This window comes from Danaus plexippus, chromosome Z (assembly GCF_018135715.1).
Source record: "Danaus plexippus chromosome Z, MEX_DaPlex, whole genome shotgun sequence".
Taxonomy (NCBI): Eukaryota; Metazoa; Arthropoda; class Insecta; order Lepidoptera; family Nymphalidae; genus Danaus; species Danaus plexippus.
Window position 1 is genome coordinate 14,454,524 of NC_083559.1, and position 19,069 is coordinate 14,473,592.

At 32.6% G+C, this 19,069-nt stretch overlaps 4 protein-coding genes and 1 long non-coding RNA gene across 5 annotated transcripts; 4 read left to right on the forward strand and 1 right to left on the reverse strand.

Moving 5' to 3' along the window:
• Positions 1 to 204: 204 nt before the first annotated feature.
• On the forward strand, positions 205 to 3,326 carry LOC116778137 (CDP-diacylglycerol--inositol 3-phosphatidyltransferase). Its single transcript, XM_032672042.2, has 4 exons — positions 205 to 369; positions 447 to 581; positions 1,989 to 2,306; positions 2,544 to 3,326. The coding sequence occupies exons 1-4, from the start codon at positions 321 to 323 to the stop codon at positions 2,699 to 2,701; spliced, it is 660 nt and encodes a 219-aa protein (XP_032527933.2). The 5' UTR covers positions 205 to 320; the 3' UTR covers positions 2,702 to 3,326.
• Positions 3,324 to 5,721, reverse strand: LOC116778136 (T-complex protein 1 subunit zeta). Its single transcript, XM_032672041.2, has 6 exons — positions 5,502 to 5,721; positions 5,123 to 5,322; positions 4,899 to 5,038; positions 4,682 to 4,829; positions 4,334 to 4,527; positions 3,324 to 4,238 (listed from the first exon to the last, which is right to left on the reverse strand). The coding sequence occupies exons 1-6, from the start codon at positions 5,636 to 5,638 to the stop codon at positions 3,462 to 3,464; spliced, it is 1,596 nt and encodes a 531-aa protein (XP_032527932.1). The 5' UTR covers positions 5,639 to 5,721; the 3' UTR covers positions 3,324 to 3,461.
• Positions 5,722 to 6,491: 770 nt separating this feature from the next.
• LOC116778135 (protein unc-45 homolog B) lies at positions 6,492 to 9,556 on the forward strand. Its single transcript, XM_032672040.2, has one exon. It carries the CDS (start codon positions 6,645 to 6,647, stop codon positions 9,447 to 9,449), a length of 2,805 nt encoding a protein of 934 aa, XP_032527931.2. The 5' UTR covers positions 6,492 to 6,644; the 3' UTR covers positions 9,450 to 9,556.
• A 675-nt stretch (positions 9,557 to 10,231) lies between these two features.
• Positions 10,232 to 14,785, forward strand: LOC116777427 (MOG interacting and ectopic P-granules protein 1-like). The gene is made up of 2 exons (XM_032670963.2): positions 10,232 to 10,482; positions 11,258 to 14,785. The coding sequence occupies exons 1-2, from the start codon at positions 10,461 to 10,463 to the stop codon at positions 13,897 to 13,899; spliced, it is 2,664 nt and encodes an 887-aa protein (XP_032526854.2). The 5' UTR covers positions 10,232 to 10,460; the 3' UTR covers positions 13,900 to 14,785.
• A 2,243-nt stretch (positions 14,786 to 17,028) lies between these two features.
• LOC116778088 (uncharacterized) lies at positions 17,029 to 18,867 on the forward strand. Its single transcript, XR_004354103.2, has 4 exons — positions 17,029 to 17,120; positions 17,866 to 18,024; positions 18,456 to 18,490; positions 18,682 to 18,867. It is a non-coding gene; the product is annotated as an uncharacterized LOC116778088 (long non-coding RNA).
• Positions 18,868 to 19,069: the final 202 nt, after the last annotated feature.

Below are 19,069 nucleotides of genomic sequence, written 5' to 3' on the forward strand. Positions count from 1 at the left end.
CATCACTTAAATCTATTAAGATTCGCAAAGAGATAGGACAGGGAGCTTTATTGTTTTAATTGTAATTGTTTTTTTTTTTTTAATTAGTCTTACTTGCAAAAAGTGGATTTCGAAGTAACTATGGCCTTTCTAGATACCTTTAACTTTGGCTCTAGGAGAAAACGTATTTTTAGAGATGGTAACAATGTTTTCATTTGGCGTAATCCATTATCATCGTTCATTGAAGTTGATAGAAGAGTGTTTTAGACAAATTTAATTCACTCACTCATTTAAATTTCTCATTATAAGTTTAGTGTATTTGTGTTTAATTTAACTTTAAAATGTCCGAAACCAAGGAAAACATATTTCTTTTCGTTCCTAACTTGATCGGTAGATATAAATAATGATTTAATGTATTGACTTTTTAGTGAGAGACGTCATTTCATTGTTTACTTAATTTATTTCAGGCTTTGCGAGAGTAATCCTTGCAATTATATCTTTCTATTTTATGCCGACACACTGCATCTTGGCGTGTACTTGCTACGTTACATCAGCTTTACTTGATGCTTTCGACGGACATGCTGCCCGATACTTTAATCAAAGTAAGTAAATGGTGTATCTTTCGCATAATTTAATTAGGTAAACGCCCAATTACTTATTGACCGAGATTATAAGCGTACATTTTACTACTACTTATTTTTAAAAGTCCCTAACTTCTTCAGAACTTTTTACAATATAAAAAAAATCTATATAGCAGATATTAAATAATTTGATGATATTGTTTTCTTGTTAGGCGTAAGTATATAACATTATTAATAAGAGCAGTTGAATAAATCTTTCTATAACATTAATTGCGTCTTACTTAAATAATGGGTACAATAAATATTTTAAAAACCTCCAACCAGTAGGTTACTACTGTTGACTGCTCACCTCTAGCTTCACTTCTCCGTGTAGATTCAATATAAATCTATATATTAATTTAATAAAGATTATTTGGATTACTATGTATGTATATTTTTTGTTAAGATCTATAGCACAGTCATTTTATTATCAATAATTAGATTTTAACAAAATTATATTTTATTTCTATTTTCCGTTTAATATTTACTTATATAAAAATACTATAGCTACACCTGTTGTATCCTTTATAAGTAGGACTATCGTTAGTATAAAGCAAAATCGGACCCACAAGCGACTTATAAATGAAGTCGCATACTGAGATAATTTGCCTTCAAAGAAAACTTGATCGGATATCTTAGTTGCAATGGTTCAAGCACAGAAATTGCCACAAACTGAAAATGATGTACCACTTAATACTCATGTATTTGATTTTAATTTCAAACGCCAATTTAAAAATATGCCTCCAATATGCTATTGAAAATTTAATAATTCTTAGAATGTTTGAAGAATATTTATATATTATGTCATTTATGACAATTGTAAATTGAATACACACACACATATATATATTGTCTTAGTATAAATAAATTAAATACTTTTGACACAAAAACGAGTATGGAACAATAATAAAATTATATGTTAAGTCTTAATATTGATAATCATAATGACTTACTAAACGGACACTTTTAAAATTTTCAACACAAAGTTAAGACTCAATTTGGAATAATTCAAAGTAATTAGTAACTAAAGTTGTTAGTATTGAAAAAGAAAGGTAATGATATTAAAACACACTAGCTTGAAGTCCTGTTTGCTTACAATGCAATACTTAAACCGGCTTTATATATTTTATATAGTAATAGAAATTTTTTCTAGTTAGTTTTCTTTCTAAAATGTGTAGGGGGGACTGGGAAATGGGTAGGGGGAATAATATTTTTTTGCACTATCCTTAATTTTTTTAGCACTATCCCTGAAATATCATTTTATGACGTTGAACTGAATGTTGATAATGTTTTTCCAAACTGTACTACACAACAATATTGATTTATTCGCTTAATATGACTGCAGTACTAGTTTGTTTAGCTTTTGATGATGTTAATGAATTCCACCAGGTACTAAATTTGGAGCAATGCTCGATCAGCTAACAGACAGAGCGGGAACTGCCGGGCTTATGATGACACTGGCTACCTTGTATCCAAAGTATACCTTCTGGTTTCAAATTTCCTTGGCCATTGACATCACCTGCCACTGGCTCTACCTCCACACTGTAACTCTGCAAGGGAGGACGTCCCACAAGTTTGTTGATATGTCGGAGAATCCCATCATGCACTTGTATTATACAAACAAAAATGTACTATTCTTCATGTGTGCCGGAAACGAAATGTTCTATGCTGCCCTCTATGTCATGCACTTTTATTCTGGTCCAATAGGTGAGTGTATGCTTTAAAATGTAGCCTTAATGTATATATAATATATTTTCAACTTATGATGGCCATTACATTGATATGTTATAATTTTCTTTACAATCAGATGACGGAAAAACTTTAATGCCATTCAGAAATACTCTATATATTATAATAATTATATCTTAATATATTCTTTCTTTGGTTCTAAAAGTTTCAGTTCTCAATGGAATGTATGTTATTTAAATGATACTTTTGTTTCAGTGTTTGGTATCGGTTTGTTCAAACTACTGGCTTTGGTATCAATGCCGGTGGCTGTAGTGAAGGCGGCCATATCCGTTCTCCACGGCATTGTGGCTTCCGTCAACCTGTCAATCATTGACATGAATGAACGAGCCGCCCTCGTTAAGAAGGATGAATAGTTCATGTACCTGTCTCTGTCCTCACTGTCAAAGCTTCCGTGGCTCGAATTTTTATTTTGTATGAATTTAACGCATTTGTTGGTGTAGATTATAAACACGTAATGTTTACGTTTACTTCTCTTTTACCTTAATAGAAGTTCCAGATTATTTGTCCGTTTTGAAATGTTTGCCAAAATTTTATTAGTGTATGTAGGTGTCACGGTAGATTTGTAGGCTTTCAAGTCTATGTAATGTTATTCTGCACTGTTTTGGTGTTGTTCTTAAAGCATTTACTCATTATAATTATTAGATGTATGACTTAGTGTCATAGTGAAAAAGTATATGTGGTAGGAGTCGTTCCTGTTATATTACGAGAATAAAAAAAAAAAAAATACCGCTTCATTAATTAATGTTTTTATTATATTTCTCATCACAAAAATGATTGTTTTTTAATAATGTATTTTCTGTTCCATAATGTGATAAATTATTTCTTGAAATTTGTTTACTTCAATGAAATGTCTAGTCAGTGGCTGTATGTTTAACAGCATTTAATGAACTTTTTTAAATTTCTTTTGTATAACTTTGTTAAGAAAAAAATATATTTACCATGTTGTTATGTAAGGATATAAATAAAATATTAAACTAGTGTGGTTCATTTTATTAAGCTTTCAAAGCGGTTACATTTAGAATTAGTGTGTATTATTGGAATACAATTTAAACAAGTTTTATACTAAAATTAATGATGAAAGAAAATGAAATATGTTAATTATAATGCCATGTTCTAGCCCTTAAGGCTGGACATCCCAGCTCTCATGATTTCATCCACAAGGAGGAGGTTGCTAGCGATAACTGAACAAGAGTTAAGGATCTGTTTCTTAACAATATAGTTGTCGTAAATGCCTAAATCAATTGGCTTTATCGCTTCACCAGTGCTAAGATCCAATCCAATAAGGTCAGGGTTCAAACGAGATTCCTCTTGTAGCTTCACAATGGTGTCCTGGGCGTCATATCCAGAGTTCACGGCCAAAGTTTTTGGAATCACCAACAATGCTTCGGCATAAGCCTGTATGCCTAAACGCAACTTTCCCTTAACCGTGTCCTTGAACTTCAATAATTCGTTGTTAGCCTTCACTTCAAAAGCAGCAGCTCCAGGTACGAGACATTTGTCTTCAATGGCATTGTTGATTGCTCTAAGGCCATCTCTTACGGCATCCTTAATTTGTGCGAGTGTGTGTTTGTTAGGGCCTTTGATTAGGATGGTTACAGACTGTGGATTCTTGCATTCTTCTACAAAAGTGTATTTCTCTTCTCCAAGAATATGTTCATACACAAGACCAGCATAGCCGAGGCACTCTTCACTCAAATCATCGACAGAGTTCATAGCAATGCCTCCGCAGGCCAACGCTAGACGCTCCATGTTACGTCTCTTAGCCCTACGCAGAGCAATGATACCTTCTTTTGCAAGTACATCCAATGAAAGGGGATCAATACCCTTCTGGTTGATGACCACAAATGATTTTTTAGTGCCGTCACATAGTTTCTTCTTCAGAGCTACAATCTGAGAAAATAGTTATTTGATAAATATATAATAATGTACAGCACACAATGTACAAATTTAGCATAAGATTTTGCAAAATTTTTATATTTGCATACCTTCTTGACTCGTTGGTCAATAAATTCTCTCTCAGCTGCAATAAGCTTCTCCCTATCTTCAGCAGACTTGTAGAAGAAGCCAGAATTGACCTCAGTCTTTTCATACTCCAGTGAAACATTGCAAGTCAGGATGTATGCATTTTCTACACGTTTCGGCATATCAGGATGACGAGCTCCATGATCCATTACCAGACCTGGAAAAGATTGTTGGAATATTATAACAATTTATATACCATTTCCTTTACATTCCTGGAAATTGTAGATTACTGTGTCCTAGAGATTTTTTTGTAAAGATAATGTGCTAATGTGATAATAATAACAATAAATGTGATGTATCATTAAGTATACCTTTTATAAGTATAGTCTCTGTAGCGGTTTTGTGCTGCATTTCCATCAGCTCCACCATGTGAAGATCAACTGGTTTACCCTCAACTCTAATAGCCAGTACTGAATCCACACAAGCATCAGTCAAAACTTCAGCCAGACTTGGATGTACCTGATGATATCATAAATATTGTAATTAAGAAGGAACAAATCTTATATTGTACAAAATTTAAATATATACCTTAGTTTTTAAAGCTGTACGGGTTATATCAATGAGGTTTTCTCTTTTGATCTCAATAGGAATTTTCATGGATTCCAAAACTTCAAGAGCCTTGTTTCTGGCTACATCAAAACCTTCAGTAATTATTCTTGGATGGAGTCCTAAAAATAATATTTTTATACATATATTAAGTCTACAGGAAAGTCTCATGTCTTATTAATGGTAAGTAAATCTTTTCCACTAACCTTCACTGATATAAATATCAGCCTGCTTCAACAGTTCTCCAATGAGGAGCACGGTGGAAGTTGTGCCGTCGCCTGTGGCGTCGTCCTGAGCTGTGGAAGCGCGAGCTATCAGAGACGCGGTAGGATGCTGGATCTGCATTTCATGAAGCAGAACGTTCCCATCCTTAGTTATCTTGATATCCCCCGCCCCCGACACCAACCTGTACAAATTAAAAAAAATTACGCATCCGGTCCGAAACACATGATTTTTAAAACGTCGCTATTTATGGAACTACAAAAGTAAAGCCTCATATTTATAGTTGAAAAGATAGGTAACAGTAAAAATGTTAAGTTTTATGTAGAAACATCTAGAATGGTAGCATTTTTTATAGTAACTTACATTTTCATGGTACCTTTCGGCCCGAGGTTAGTTTTCATTACATCTTGAATTCCTTTCGCAGCTGTGATGTTTACAGCTAAAGCTTGGGCGGCGCGAGCGAATTCAGCTTTAGGATTTAATAAGCTTATTGCTGACATTTTATAGTTTGTATTTTATGAAATATTTCTAAGAATACAGCAAGGGATCACACGGTAATATGTTTTCTACTATAGATTATAAAACTAAAAGAATAAAAAGTAATAGACAATCCTGGTACAATAAAGCTATACCCATAGATTAGACTATCAGTGATGTATTGTTTCATGGAACATCATTTTAGAATTATTTCTAATACATGAATAAAACTAAACATTTTGTTGTTTGAGTTTTTTAATAATATATATCCCATTTTCAGAACTATTCCATATTTACTATACTTTATGTATTAAAAAATCTATATAGAAAAAAAAAATAAAAATATTTGCACATTTGCTTAAAATGTAAGATAAATAGTCCTCTGAACTAAATATATAGAAAATCTCATGATATGTTTATAAGAGTGAGCATATTTTGTAATTAAAAAAAGAATTACAAAAAATTGTAAAAGTAAATTATGTTCAATACTTTAGAGGCGCATACTTAAGATGATGGCTGGTTTTAAATATGAGATTATAAAAACTTTGACTAAATAACTAAGTTTCCTAGTAAGTAAAATAAGTAATTCTTTTTTTGTCTTCCTATTGTAAACTTAAACGTATGAAATTCTTTGCACAATGAGTAAGATTTGGATTGTTTTTAGCCAGAAATGTCTATAGAATGTAGTCATACCTTACTAGAAAATTATAAATAAAAAATTGGTAGTTTAATTATATAATATTATTTTTTATAATTTAACAATAGTAAGTACAAAATTATATATAAACATTATTAATAATAAACAAGACACTGACGTTTTTTTGTCAGTGTCATATTTACTTCAATGTCTTTATTCGTATATAACATGAGACGTATTCTTCAGTAGCCCAGTTATAAATAAATGTTCTATTTTAAATTGGATCTTCGAGCATGTGCGAGGTTTTGCTAGAAAATTCACTAATAATATAAAAACTAATGTGATTCGAGCCAAACTTTAGTGCAATATAAATTGTCATTGAAAACTAAACGATGATTAATTCCAAAGAGGCGGAGAGTTTTAAAAATCAAGGTAATGAAGCCTTTAAGAGTGAAAAGTATGAAGAAGCCATATCTCTTTATAGCAAAGCTATTAATTTAGCTGAAAAAGATTCTCGAGATTTATCCACCTACCTGAAAAACCGAGCGGCGGCTTATCTCAAGTTAAAAGATTATAAAATGGTAATGAAGGATTGCGATGAAGCTTTACAAATTGTGCCTGAAGATCCCAAGGCTCTGTTTCGGCGCGCTCAGGCGTTGGAAAGCCTTGAACGTTTTGAAGAGGCATATAGAGATGCTAAAACTATACTAACTGTTGATCCATCTAATAAAGCAATTCAACCCATGTTAGGTCGTCTATACACTGTAGTTCAAGAAAGAGCAAAAAGTGCTGCTCAAACAAGTAATAAAGTAGAGCAAATGTTCAAACTAGCTTTTGATATTAGTGAAGATAAGAGCAAACGTGAAAAAGCTGTAGCAAACTTAATAGTTTTGGCAAAGGAATCTACAGGCGCTGACATCATGATGAAAAATGGTGTTGTACATAAAATACAAAAGCTTCTGAAGATTGAAAAGAATCAAGAAATTTATGTTAATTGCATAAGAGTGATTGGTCAGCTCTGTAAGAGAAGTGTTGATAGAACTACTGATATAATCAAAACAGTTGGTATACCCTGGTTCTTAGAAATCATAGATAGTGATTACGACGAGAGAGTGAATGCTGGTCAGTACTGTCTACAAGTTATATTAAATACATTTTCTGGTATGGACACAAAGAAAGAAACTAAACCCGACCCTAGTTTATGTGAGCAGTACAAGAGTGAGATAGACACATTATTAACATGCCTCACCTACTCTATCACTAATAGAGTAATTACAGGACAGGCCAGAGATGCAATTATAGAGCTAATTATGAGAAACTGTCACTTCACAACTCTTAATTGGGCTGAACGGTTTGTGGAAATAAGAGGCTTACAGCGGCTTCTTGAAGTTTGTAGTGAATTGGAAGACTATAAATATGAATCTGCCATGAATATCACTGATTCATCAAGAACTATAGCAGCAGCGTGCTTAGCCAGGGTATATGAAAATATGTATTATGATCAAGCAAGAGACAACTTCAATGGCCATGTTGATGAATTTATAAAGGATAAACTTCTTTCTCCTGACCTTGAGTCTAAAGTAAGAGTAACTGTGGCCATTACATCACTATTAAGAGGACCACTGGATGTTGGTAATTATGTTATCTCCAAAGAAGGCATAATAGATATGATTTTGGTGATGGCACAAACTGAAGATCCATTACAGCAAAAGGTTGCCTGCGAGTGTCTGATAGCCGCTGCCTCAAAGAAGGACAAAGCACGGACCATTATAAACAAAGGGGTTGATATTTTGAAAAAATTATATTCCTGTAAAAATGATGCTGTTAGAGTCAGAGCCCTGGTTGGTCTATGCAAGATCGGCAGTTTTGGTGGTGATGATGCATCTATTCGCCCGTTTGCTGACGGATCTACAAAAAAATTGGCAGAAGCCTGTAGGAAGTTTCTGGTTAACCCTGCAAAAGATAAAGATATGAGAAAGTGGGCAGCCGAAGGGCTCTCATACTTGACATTGGATGCAGATGTAAAAGAAAAACTTGTAGATGACAAACCAGCAATTCAAGCACTCATTGAATTGGCAAAGTCCGGGGATCAATCCTGTTTATATGGTGTAGTAACAACCTTAGTCAACTTATGCAACGCATATGAAAAACAGGAAGTGATGCCGGAAATGTTGGAACTTGCTAAATTTGCTAAACATCACATTCCTGAACAACATGAACTAGATGATCCTGATTTCGTCAACAAGAGATTAACAATACTTTGCAAAGCCGGCGTAACAAGTGGACTGGTAGCATTATCAAAAACCGAGAGTCACAATTCAAGAGAGCTGATAGCAAGGGTGTTTAATGCTTTATGCAGCTTGCAAGAGTTAAGGGGTATTGTAGTACAGCAAGGTGGTGCTAAAGTATTAATACCAATGGCATTAGAAGGAACTAACAATGGAAAGAAACAAGCAGCCCAGGCATTGGCAAGAATCGGAATAACAATAAACCCAGAAGTTGCTTATCCTGGACAGAGGAATTTGGAGGTAGTTAGACCATTAATAGCCCTACTACATCCAGATTGCACAGCTTTAGAAAACTTTGAAGCACTCATGGCCCTTTGTAATCTAGCAGGTATGAATGAAACAACAAGAAATAGAATATTGAAAGAGGGTGGTCTCTCGAAAATAGAACATTACTTATTTGAAGATCATATGATGTTGCAAAGAGCTGCAACACAATGTGTGTGTAATTTGGTCCAATCAGAGGAAGTTGTGAAGACTTATGAGGGCAAAAACGATAAAACAAAGTATCTGTATGTACTTTGTCAAGAGGAAGATGTGGACACAGTGATGGCAGCGGTCGGTGCATTATGTATTTTGACAACTGTGAGTAAAATATGCTGCAGGAAATTGCTTGATGTACAGTCTTGGTTGGAAACATTGAGATGTTTACTAGCCAATCCTAATAATGAAATACAATATAGAGGTACTTATATGCTGCACAATATCATTAAAGATGATGTAGATACTTCGAGTAGAATATTTGAAACGGATATCATGGAAATATTGATGGCCTTAACAAAATTAACTGAAGTCGAGCAACAGAGAACTAAAGAGTTGGCAGAAAAATGTTTGGCAGAGGCAGAGGTGATGGGAGTTATTAGAAAACCTGACTCAGCTCTCATTGAAGAGATTGTCGAAGAAGAAGATTAATATTATATGTGTGTGACTAATCAATATTTATGTAAACAATACTTTCATTTTATATTTATTGTTTTAATTAACATCGTTAATAATTAAATATATTTTTATCAATTTAATGCTTTTTTATTAAACCCTCAGTTGAATTGTAAGGCTGTCCCTTTCCAACATACTCATTATAATATGTCTGAGGAGTAAAGGTATATATCATTTATACTTCGGTTTGCTTACCATAGATTCGAATATTTAAAAATATATATTCTCAAATTATTTCTCAAAAATTAAACTAGATCCTTAAAGTTCAGGAAATTCAAAATATATAAATAAATTAGATTAAATATACTCTCTTTAATCATATAATATTTTGAAATATAGATTTAAATAACATTTTTCAAGATGAGATTCTCAACTCATTACAAATAAATATACATATATGACAATAAAATGATTTTTTAAATTTACTATTATATGAATACCTGCAACATTCGATATTTAGCTGATTAGCAAAAATATAAACGTTCCAATATTTAAAAAAGTAATAAATATATTAATAAAAATAAATATATTAAATGTATACAATATTATTATAAAAGTTTTGTCAATATAATATTTTTTTAACATGTCTAACGATTCACTATTCTCTATCGTTATTTTTCATATATAATCTATTCATTAGAATTCCGCGTCCTTTCCCCTCTGAGATCTCTTTCGCTTCTACTTTTTTAAGAAAGGTCTTTTTTGTGTCGGTTTTCGAAACAAAATTATATTTTATTTAAAACAAATTTTTAGTAAATCGCATTAAAAATCAGAAAAAAATTACAACAGAAAGTTATGGTCATTGTAATGTAATATTAGTTTCATAATATTTTGATCATAGAATAAAATAATCAAACACCGCGTCTCTTCTATGGCCAGAAAATGACGTTGTTAAGAACCTTTTAAATTGACAGCTTGATTTGGTTTGGTTTCCGCTACTGTGCTATTGTGCTATTTTTTTGGTTTTTCGTTTAAAATCTCTGGAAAATGTCTATATCTACTGCTACAGGTACAGAATTATTATAAATACGTTAATAATTACTAACTTTTTCGTGTGTTATAATATATTTGTGATCAAACTTGAGGAACTATGTTTTCGGAGTAATGCCATGGAATCCCATATGGCGGTCCTTACTCCACATGATTTAATGACGCTACATAACTTACGAAAGTATATGATTAGCAGGTCTAATATAGAAAACTTTATAATTCCTTTCGTAATACACCGATTTTTAGGTTAAATGTATACCTTAAATTACGTTAGGTTAATATTATGTACTACTTTTTTTTTTGCTTTCTGGCGTCTGGTGAACGCTGACGCCAGACATAGTCAGCGTATAGAACTTACTTTCAACTTAAATTTCGTTCAAGCATCGTCTTTTCGCGTTTGCTTATTGTTTGCTTTTAATCAATATTATTTGTATTTCATTTTAAATTTGTTTTTTATGTAATGTTATATTATATTTCATCTTTAAAGGGTAAACGATAATTTGATATTTAACAAATGATTTTATTTTGTAAAACTCTTGTAGGCCTTAATTAAATACTAACAAACATTACAATTAATAATAAATAATTAGTTAAGAATTTGTGAGTTTAAATGCAGAATAAAGTGCAGGTTTTTAGTGGCTTTCAACAAATAAACATAATTAACCTAATAACCAAAAGCTACATGACTGAATTTGCTATTTCAAAATTATATTTGTGTCACAAATATCAGGATTATATATTTAATTAAACAATTTAGAATTGTTTTATATTTAAAGTAAATTTTGAAATTACAGATGAGCGCACCGAAGGAGATGATGATACATCACAGGGAAGCCAACCAAAGGAAGAAAGCAGTGACTCTGAAAACGAAAATGAAAATGACTCACAGAACCAAAACGGGGGCTCCATGAGCCCCGAAGTCCACGAGATAACCAGTGATGAGGATGACTGTGTTGTGACTAATGATGATGAATCATCTAATTCTAGTAGTGACTCTAATGACAGTTCTGATGCTTCACAGCAGAGCAATAAAGATAGGGAGAAAGATAAGCAGGAACAGCCCTGTGAAAATGGAGGAGAGGAATCTGATATTGAAGAAGTGACAATCGAGGATCCATTGAATCAATGCCAGCAAAATAAAAATAAATCAATTGTTATCAATGACACTAAAAGTTTGGCAGAGCTGGGAAATAAATCAGATCTAAATGATGGTGAACAAAACAAGGAACCAACTGTTGTTATTATTGACACAAATTCAATTTTATCTGGGAAGACTTCTACACAAATGCCGAATAAAATAAACTCTAGTGCTATAGATGCTCAGAATTTGTGTCAGAGTATTGCCGCTAGAGGAACAACAATCACTCCCATTAGTAGTAAAAGTAATAGCTCTTCTAAACAAATACAGAACAGTAGCATAGTCACTTCCCAACCCAATATACTTCCTTCCTTGACGGATGACATGTTTGTTGTGGAGGCCCCATCATTTATTGTACCCTATGTATATGAAAAGCCTTCTGTAAAACCCTTCAGAGAGTTTGTAGACAAATTGGGCAAGGAGCTGGAGGAGATAAAAATGAAAGAAGACCAAGAAAAGGTGGAAAAGGAGAAAGTAGAGAAAGATAAGCGGGATAAATTGAGGCAAGAAAGAATCGCCAGGGGTGAGGAGGTTGAGGATGAGATGGGAAGTGAAAATGAAGCTAAAAAGTTGGCTGAAGAAGCAGCTAAGGAGAAGAAGCTGGAGAAGAAACAGAAGAAGAAACGTAGGACTGAAGACGATGATGATTCCTGGGATGGGGAGTCATCAACTGAGTCTGAAGAAGAAGGGATGAGTGATGATGATACTGTGGTCATAAAGGATAAGGATGACACAGTAGAAGAAGTGTATGATCCTGTAAGTTACATCATGAAGAAGTCTGGCAAAACTGATAGTTATTTTGATTGTTCCTTAGGCCAGTTCTTCATAAATATTGGTATAAATTTGGTTCAAGAGTATGTTCAGACGGATTTGTTAAAAACACAAAATCGAAAACTCTACAAAGAAAAGAAATCTGGACGCAGCACTAAAGCGACTGAAAGTGCTATAGCGTCACTTACACAGAATTTGGCCTACAGTAAAAAACTTAACGCTCCTTACGCTCTTGAACAGAAACGATGCGAATTTTGTAGTTTTAAAACAGAATCAATTCTAGTAATGGCCCATCATTTAGAAGCACCTCACATGAAGAACAATATTTACAAATGTAATACATGTCCTTTCGAAATCCGAAGTCCACATGACATATTATACCATATGGAAGCCGAGCACAACATACGAGGCAGATTAGAGAGAGCACCAGCCTATCAGCAATGTCCCAGCTGTCACTTTGAGGATAACAGCAAAACGAAACTCGCCCGCCATCTTATAGCGTGCGCTAAAAAGTTTAAGCCTGAGTACAATCTGGGACCGCCTATCGAGTGGGAGCCGCCAGCGAAAATACCGAAGCTTACAAGAGCACGTAATAATGCTGTGGCACCATATCAATCTAATTTCAATAGATCTCAAGTTGGAATGAGCCCTCTCGGCCGACCTCCTTTGAATCTGCCAAATTCTGTCATTCCCAGTATGCCTGTACTTGGCAGACCGAGAGGGCGCCCGCCTTTATCTGCTCCGGCTCGGGCTCCGGTCGCAGGAGTTCCTATCATTAGAAGTGGTGTCATGATCATGCACAACAATCCTCCAAGTGGAACAACTATCTCAAACTATCCTATCATGCAAAATAATCAAGGCAATCAATCAGCTACACCTAAGATATCGATTACACCTTTGCCACGGGCTCCACAGCCTTCATCGTCGAATTCTACTCACAATTCTAAAGCGACCTTTGTGATATGTGAAATATGTGATGGCTACATCAAAGACTTGGAACAGTTAAGGAACCATATGCAATGGATACATAAAGTTAAAATTCATCCTAAGATGATATACAATAGACCTCCCCTGAATTGCCAAAAGTGTCAATTCAGGTTCTTCACAGACCAAGGGCTTGAAAGACACTTGCTTGGGTCTCATGGTCTGGTTACGAGTTCTATGCAAGAAGCAGCTAATAAGGGTAAGGATGCTGGCCGATGCCCAGTCTGTGGTAGGGTTTATCAATGGAAGTTGCTCAATCATGTGTCCAGAGATCACAACATGACCCTCAAGCCTGCCCACCTCTCATATAAATGTACAGTTTGTACAGCAACATTTGGTATGTACAAACAGTTTGAGAATCATGTATATTCTGCTCACAGCGTCGTTGCAAAACGTGTGATCGATAAAAATAAAACAACCCCACCTACAGCCAAGCCCTCAGAGAGCGATCCACTTCTTAAGCCACTCAAAATAAGCGATGAGATCACAATAATACCTCAGCCTGCTAAATCGTCAGTAACCATCACCGCCAAGGGTAAATAACAATAAAGCCTGGAAGTGTTGCTGCAGTTGGACTCACAATATTAACCCCGAATTGCTTTGTCAGTGATGCACTTCCAAGGTAGTAGTTGCAGTATTCTGTACATTATTATAAATCATGTAAAACCAATCTTATTACCAATATTGTAGTAGGAGGTCGATAAGTAATCTGACTATTTTCATTAACCAAGCAAATGTGTTATTTTTATTAATGATGGAAGTTAAATAAATTCAAAGTATCTGTAAGTTGTAAATTCAGTGTATAAAACATGAATAATCATTAAAATATAAATTTTTGTAACCATTCTATGTGTTAGCCCCTTGTGTAATTGTGACCTGTGTGTGCTGTGTTTCTGTCACAAATTATATAACAAAGTAAGATACGCATCTTCACTGTATAATAGTTGGTGAAAGTTTGAATGCGCAAGTTAGCCGTTAGTTTTCATTAATCATTGATAAGTAATTTATTTGCAAAAAAAAAAAAATACCTTTCTCTTGTATAATCTGTGACAATTATAGATTACTGTCTGCCTATTTTATTTTATTTTTAATACTTGTTATAATCCGGATTATTTTCAGGATGTATTATAATATATTATAGGTAGACATTAATGTTAAATGTAAATCAATTATGATGTATAATGTAAGGTGTTAGTTAAGTTAACGGTAGGTATAATATTAAGGTTACAATGTATTGACCCCATGATGTTTCCACTCCCAAACGCCTGCACTAGCCATATACACCTACAAGACACATTAGACATTTCATTCTGATCTCAGGCTAGACTGGAGTGTTGATTTGGTAAAAGTTTACTAAATTGTTAACGTACTTATAGAACTGAGAATGATGTATTTTTTTTTATTTAATAAAAAAGACCACTGTAAGTATTATGATTTTTTTATTTCATCGGTTTTCAATTAAACAATAATCTGACATATCGAAAGAGTATTAGGTTTTAAAATTAATTTTTATACGAAAGTAATTGCATTATTCTGTGGATGGAAAGAAAATCATGGAATATAAAAAATATACTAATATATTAATATTATTACGTAATATCAACAACGCAGTTATTGAATATTTGTGAACATTTAGTTGCTATTTATATAAACTTTATATAAAAAAGTTGATTTCAAGTGTTCTCTACTTATAACTTTTGACTTAGACTTATGAAAACTTAAATTGCAAAGATTATCTAGTTCGACTAATGGTATTACATGACTGTTCATAAATGAAAGCCTTAATGCAACATGTGACCGTGGGTTACAGAAAACTGTTCTAATTATTAGACGTAAAATATTTTTTATATTCATCTTGGCTGCTAAAATTTTCCACATCGTAAAAACAGCGAGCCTTGCTATATAACGAGATGTTTTTCATTTGATTGTAGTCTGTTATAGATCAAGGTTAGTGTGGAAAAGACTTCAACACTTAAACAAACTTAACGTCTAGTGTAGACATGGGATAAATAGACGGTATGGTCTATAAGTAATTCTAACATATAGGTTTGCGTATGTGGGTGACTGATGCTATTGAAGAACAGATAGTATTATGGGATATTTTAGTTTATAAGAAATAGCCGCTTTACGAGATTACTATGTGTATGTACTATGTATTTCTATGATTATCGCACAGGCGAATTTGTGCTTCATAGTAAATAATGGTGCGGGGAGCGAAGTACCGGCGACGCCATTACATTTTTCATAATCAACTATGGGAAAAGAAATGACGTAATGTCGCACGAGGAGGTCAGCGTTGTGATTCACTGTTCCTTATGCAAAACCGTAAATATTCTTATTTATAATATCACGTAAATACGTCACGTATTTATGTGTTACTGACTTTATTAGGAGCCTTGTCAAACCCTAACTAGTCCTTGAAAATAACAATTCATTCTGTAATTATTATTACTTGTAAGAAATTTAAATAGGTATTTGGCAACGACTGATCGTCGGTCTTATTTAGGCTAAAGTGTTTTGTCAATTAAAAAACCGAAGTCTCATGTGTAATTAGACTGGGTCCACTAGAAAGACTTTATACCATAATTTATCTGACTCAAAAATGACAAAGTGGGCAGAGGAAAAAAATTAAATTGAAATAAAAAATGAAATAAATCGTCAGCTTCGCTTTAAAACCGTATTAATCACTAGCATTTGTCCTTTCGGTAACTGACCTAAGGTCGATTACGAAAAGCTAACTAGGGCTCGTAAAAAAATATCCGTAGATCTTTTGATGAAATAATTAGTAATTCTAAATATAAAACTTAGCGAAAGTTAAAACCTTTTTCAATATCCAAAATTCGTGACGTTAATTATTAGTAAGAAATGCATACAATAGGAAAACTGTTTGTTATTGAAAAGATAAGATTGAATTCGTTGGTTGTGTTCCGTAGTAAAACAAGGTAACATAACTTACTAATTCACTACATTTAACTTATTATTTATTAAAAAATCAAGAACCCCATTGGACTATTCCTATGCACTAGGAATTTACTTTCTAACGAAATGCACAAATCCCACGGCATTATATTCTCATTCATTCATTCTCATATTAAAGCAACAAATCCATCGGATTAACAGCGCTGACAACAATATGAGACTTTTAGATATGAAGCATACCCTGACGCCTTATAGATTTTTCAGCCTGACCCAGTATGAAGACCTCATCAAATTACAGGTATATTTGTTCATAGCTCTCTATAAACCTCTGGAATAAGTATGGATCCCAAAACCCTACCCATTGTTAAAGGGAACATTTTAACTTTATAGACGCGGCTTAAGTAAAATTTGCGAGCCGTTATTTGTAGTATTTAACATTATAATATAGTAGTGAGATGGAAAAACTACAAGTATAAGCTGCTAATTTAAAATTAATTTCAAATATTCTTATTAATATTGTTGTGCATAAGGTAAATCCAGAATTTAATCTCAGTGAAACAATTGAATGCTCCAAAATTACATTCAAATTTGCCGCTCCCGAATTATTGAAGTGGTCATTGGCTAACATAAAACACCAATCGTAAGTATGCCTCTATTTCCCAACATGGCTGGTTTGTTTGGCTTCGAGACGTTTATATATATATGCTTGGAAAGTATAGAGTTTGTCTTTTTTTACTTTTAGTGTTGTCACCCCTATATGCTTGTCTAAAAATAAGTATTTTTAGTATTACCAGAGAGAAGAAGTTCGGTTAGTGATGTTGGCTAAATATTTTTCTCTTTGACATGTAAGTTCTTGTGATATAAAAAACATTAAATTTCCGATTTACTAGACGCAATTGCTTCAAATAGAGGCTGAGGTTTCATCTTCTTATATTTTCTAATAACTTATTTAGCACTTTAGTCGATAATCGATAAATATAGTGCAAGATAACTGTTTTTTTTTAAGACGGAATAATGATTGCAAACTTTGATAATGTCTTTACTACAATACATTTAGTTATAAAAAAATAATATAACTTAAATATTTAGATTTTCATGACAATTTTTTTCTATGATGCAATTCTTTTTTGTCGTAAATACTATGTAAGTCATTTAACTCTATTAATCATTAATAATTGATTCCACAATTTCAATTAATTTGATCATAGAAAATCAATCATGTTTCCTTTTCAGTTAACAAATTTTTATTATCATATTTTTGTAGATTATTATAACTATCGGATTATTATCAATAACATAACTTTTGAAAGAATATAATATTGTTGTGAAAAAAATTAAACTAGAGAATTGAAATAAATGCACATAACTGATTTTATTAGTTTTACATATATTTTTAAATTTTCTTTCTCGAATATTGAGCGATAGCCAAATATTAAAAAATATAAATATTTTTTATTATTTAATTTTAATTAGTTATAATAATTATTAAAATATGTTCTTTTTTATTAAATTATAATATTAATATTACTTGCCATTTTAATAATTGTATGTACTTTATAGTCTGTTGATTTGTTGGCACGACTTATATAGCACCTCCCTCCAACGCCCTGAATTAGACGCTTATCAAGCACGTGGCGTATTCGAGTTCTTAATACTTGGCTCAGAGCCCAAAGCCATTTGACAATGGACTCGGCGAACACTCGACAGGCGCAGCGCGTGCAGCCAGTTAACGACTTCAAGTTTCTTTAGGTTAGTAGAAAAAACACTATGATAAAAGTCGAATTCTATTTCTAAAATGTCGCAATTTTCACGTATTTTGTTGTTGTTGTAAACTAATGCTATTAATGACCACTACTTAAGACAAGATAACCACGTGGTAACACAATCTGCAAGGAATATTTTATTTTATTTGAATTGCGTACTGTCATTTGATTGACAAATAAAATTGCGATATTCAATAATTCTCTTATTTGCTTTTTATTAAAGATTAGATAAGTCATGAAATAGCGGAATTAGTGGTAGGTAGGCTGAAGCTTGAATGATGATAAAAGAACACGAGCCGAAATGTGTAATCTATGATAAACACGTGATATTTTAATGATAGGACTGATCATTCCAAATTCTAACATCCTAGTTAGTTTTAAATAACCATTTTTTAAAATTTGATCCTTAATTTTCAGCTGAACTTCAGGTGTACACGCCGGTTGTTACAAAGGTGAATATTTTATTACTATTAATTTCATTACGTTATTAAAATATATTACTGAAAATGATGAAATAAAACACGAGCCGAAATGTGTTATTTTTGATAACTAAGTGATATTGAATGATAGGTCTGATATATATCCTAATAATAATTTGTACTCTGTTTTAATTCTTTGATTAATATTTGAAAATTTTTTGCAGGACCCAAGAAATAATATGCTGGAAGGATACTGTAAGTAATTCTTGTTAAAACGTGTTAGGTTTTCATATTTTTACTTCAAATGGAATGCTTTAATGGAACGGAATAAACTTTAATGGAATAAGGAACAATAGATTTTAATTAATAAATGTTTTTTCATTTGTTAAAATAAAGTGTCTGTATTATAATGTCTCTTTCTTATACAAAGTCATTCCATGTCCTATATTTGTGGAACCTTCAATTTCCTTGTACCTTATAATAGATTAAGAACACTTATCGCATAATTGTCTTCATATAAAAAGTGTTTAATTATTTTTTAATAAAAAAATGTTTATAAAGATTTGTTTTTTTTTTTTACTTAAGCGATATTAAAATATTTCTATGTAGAAA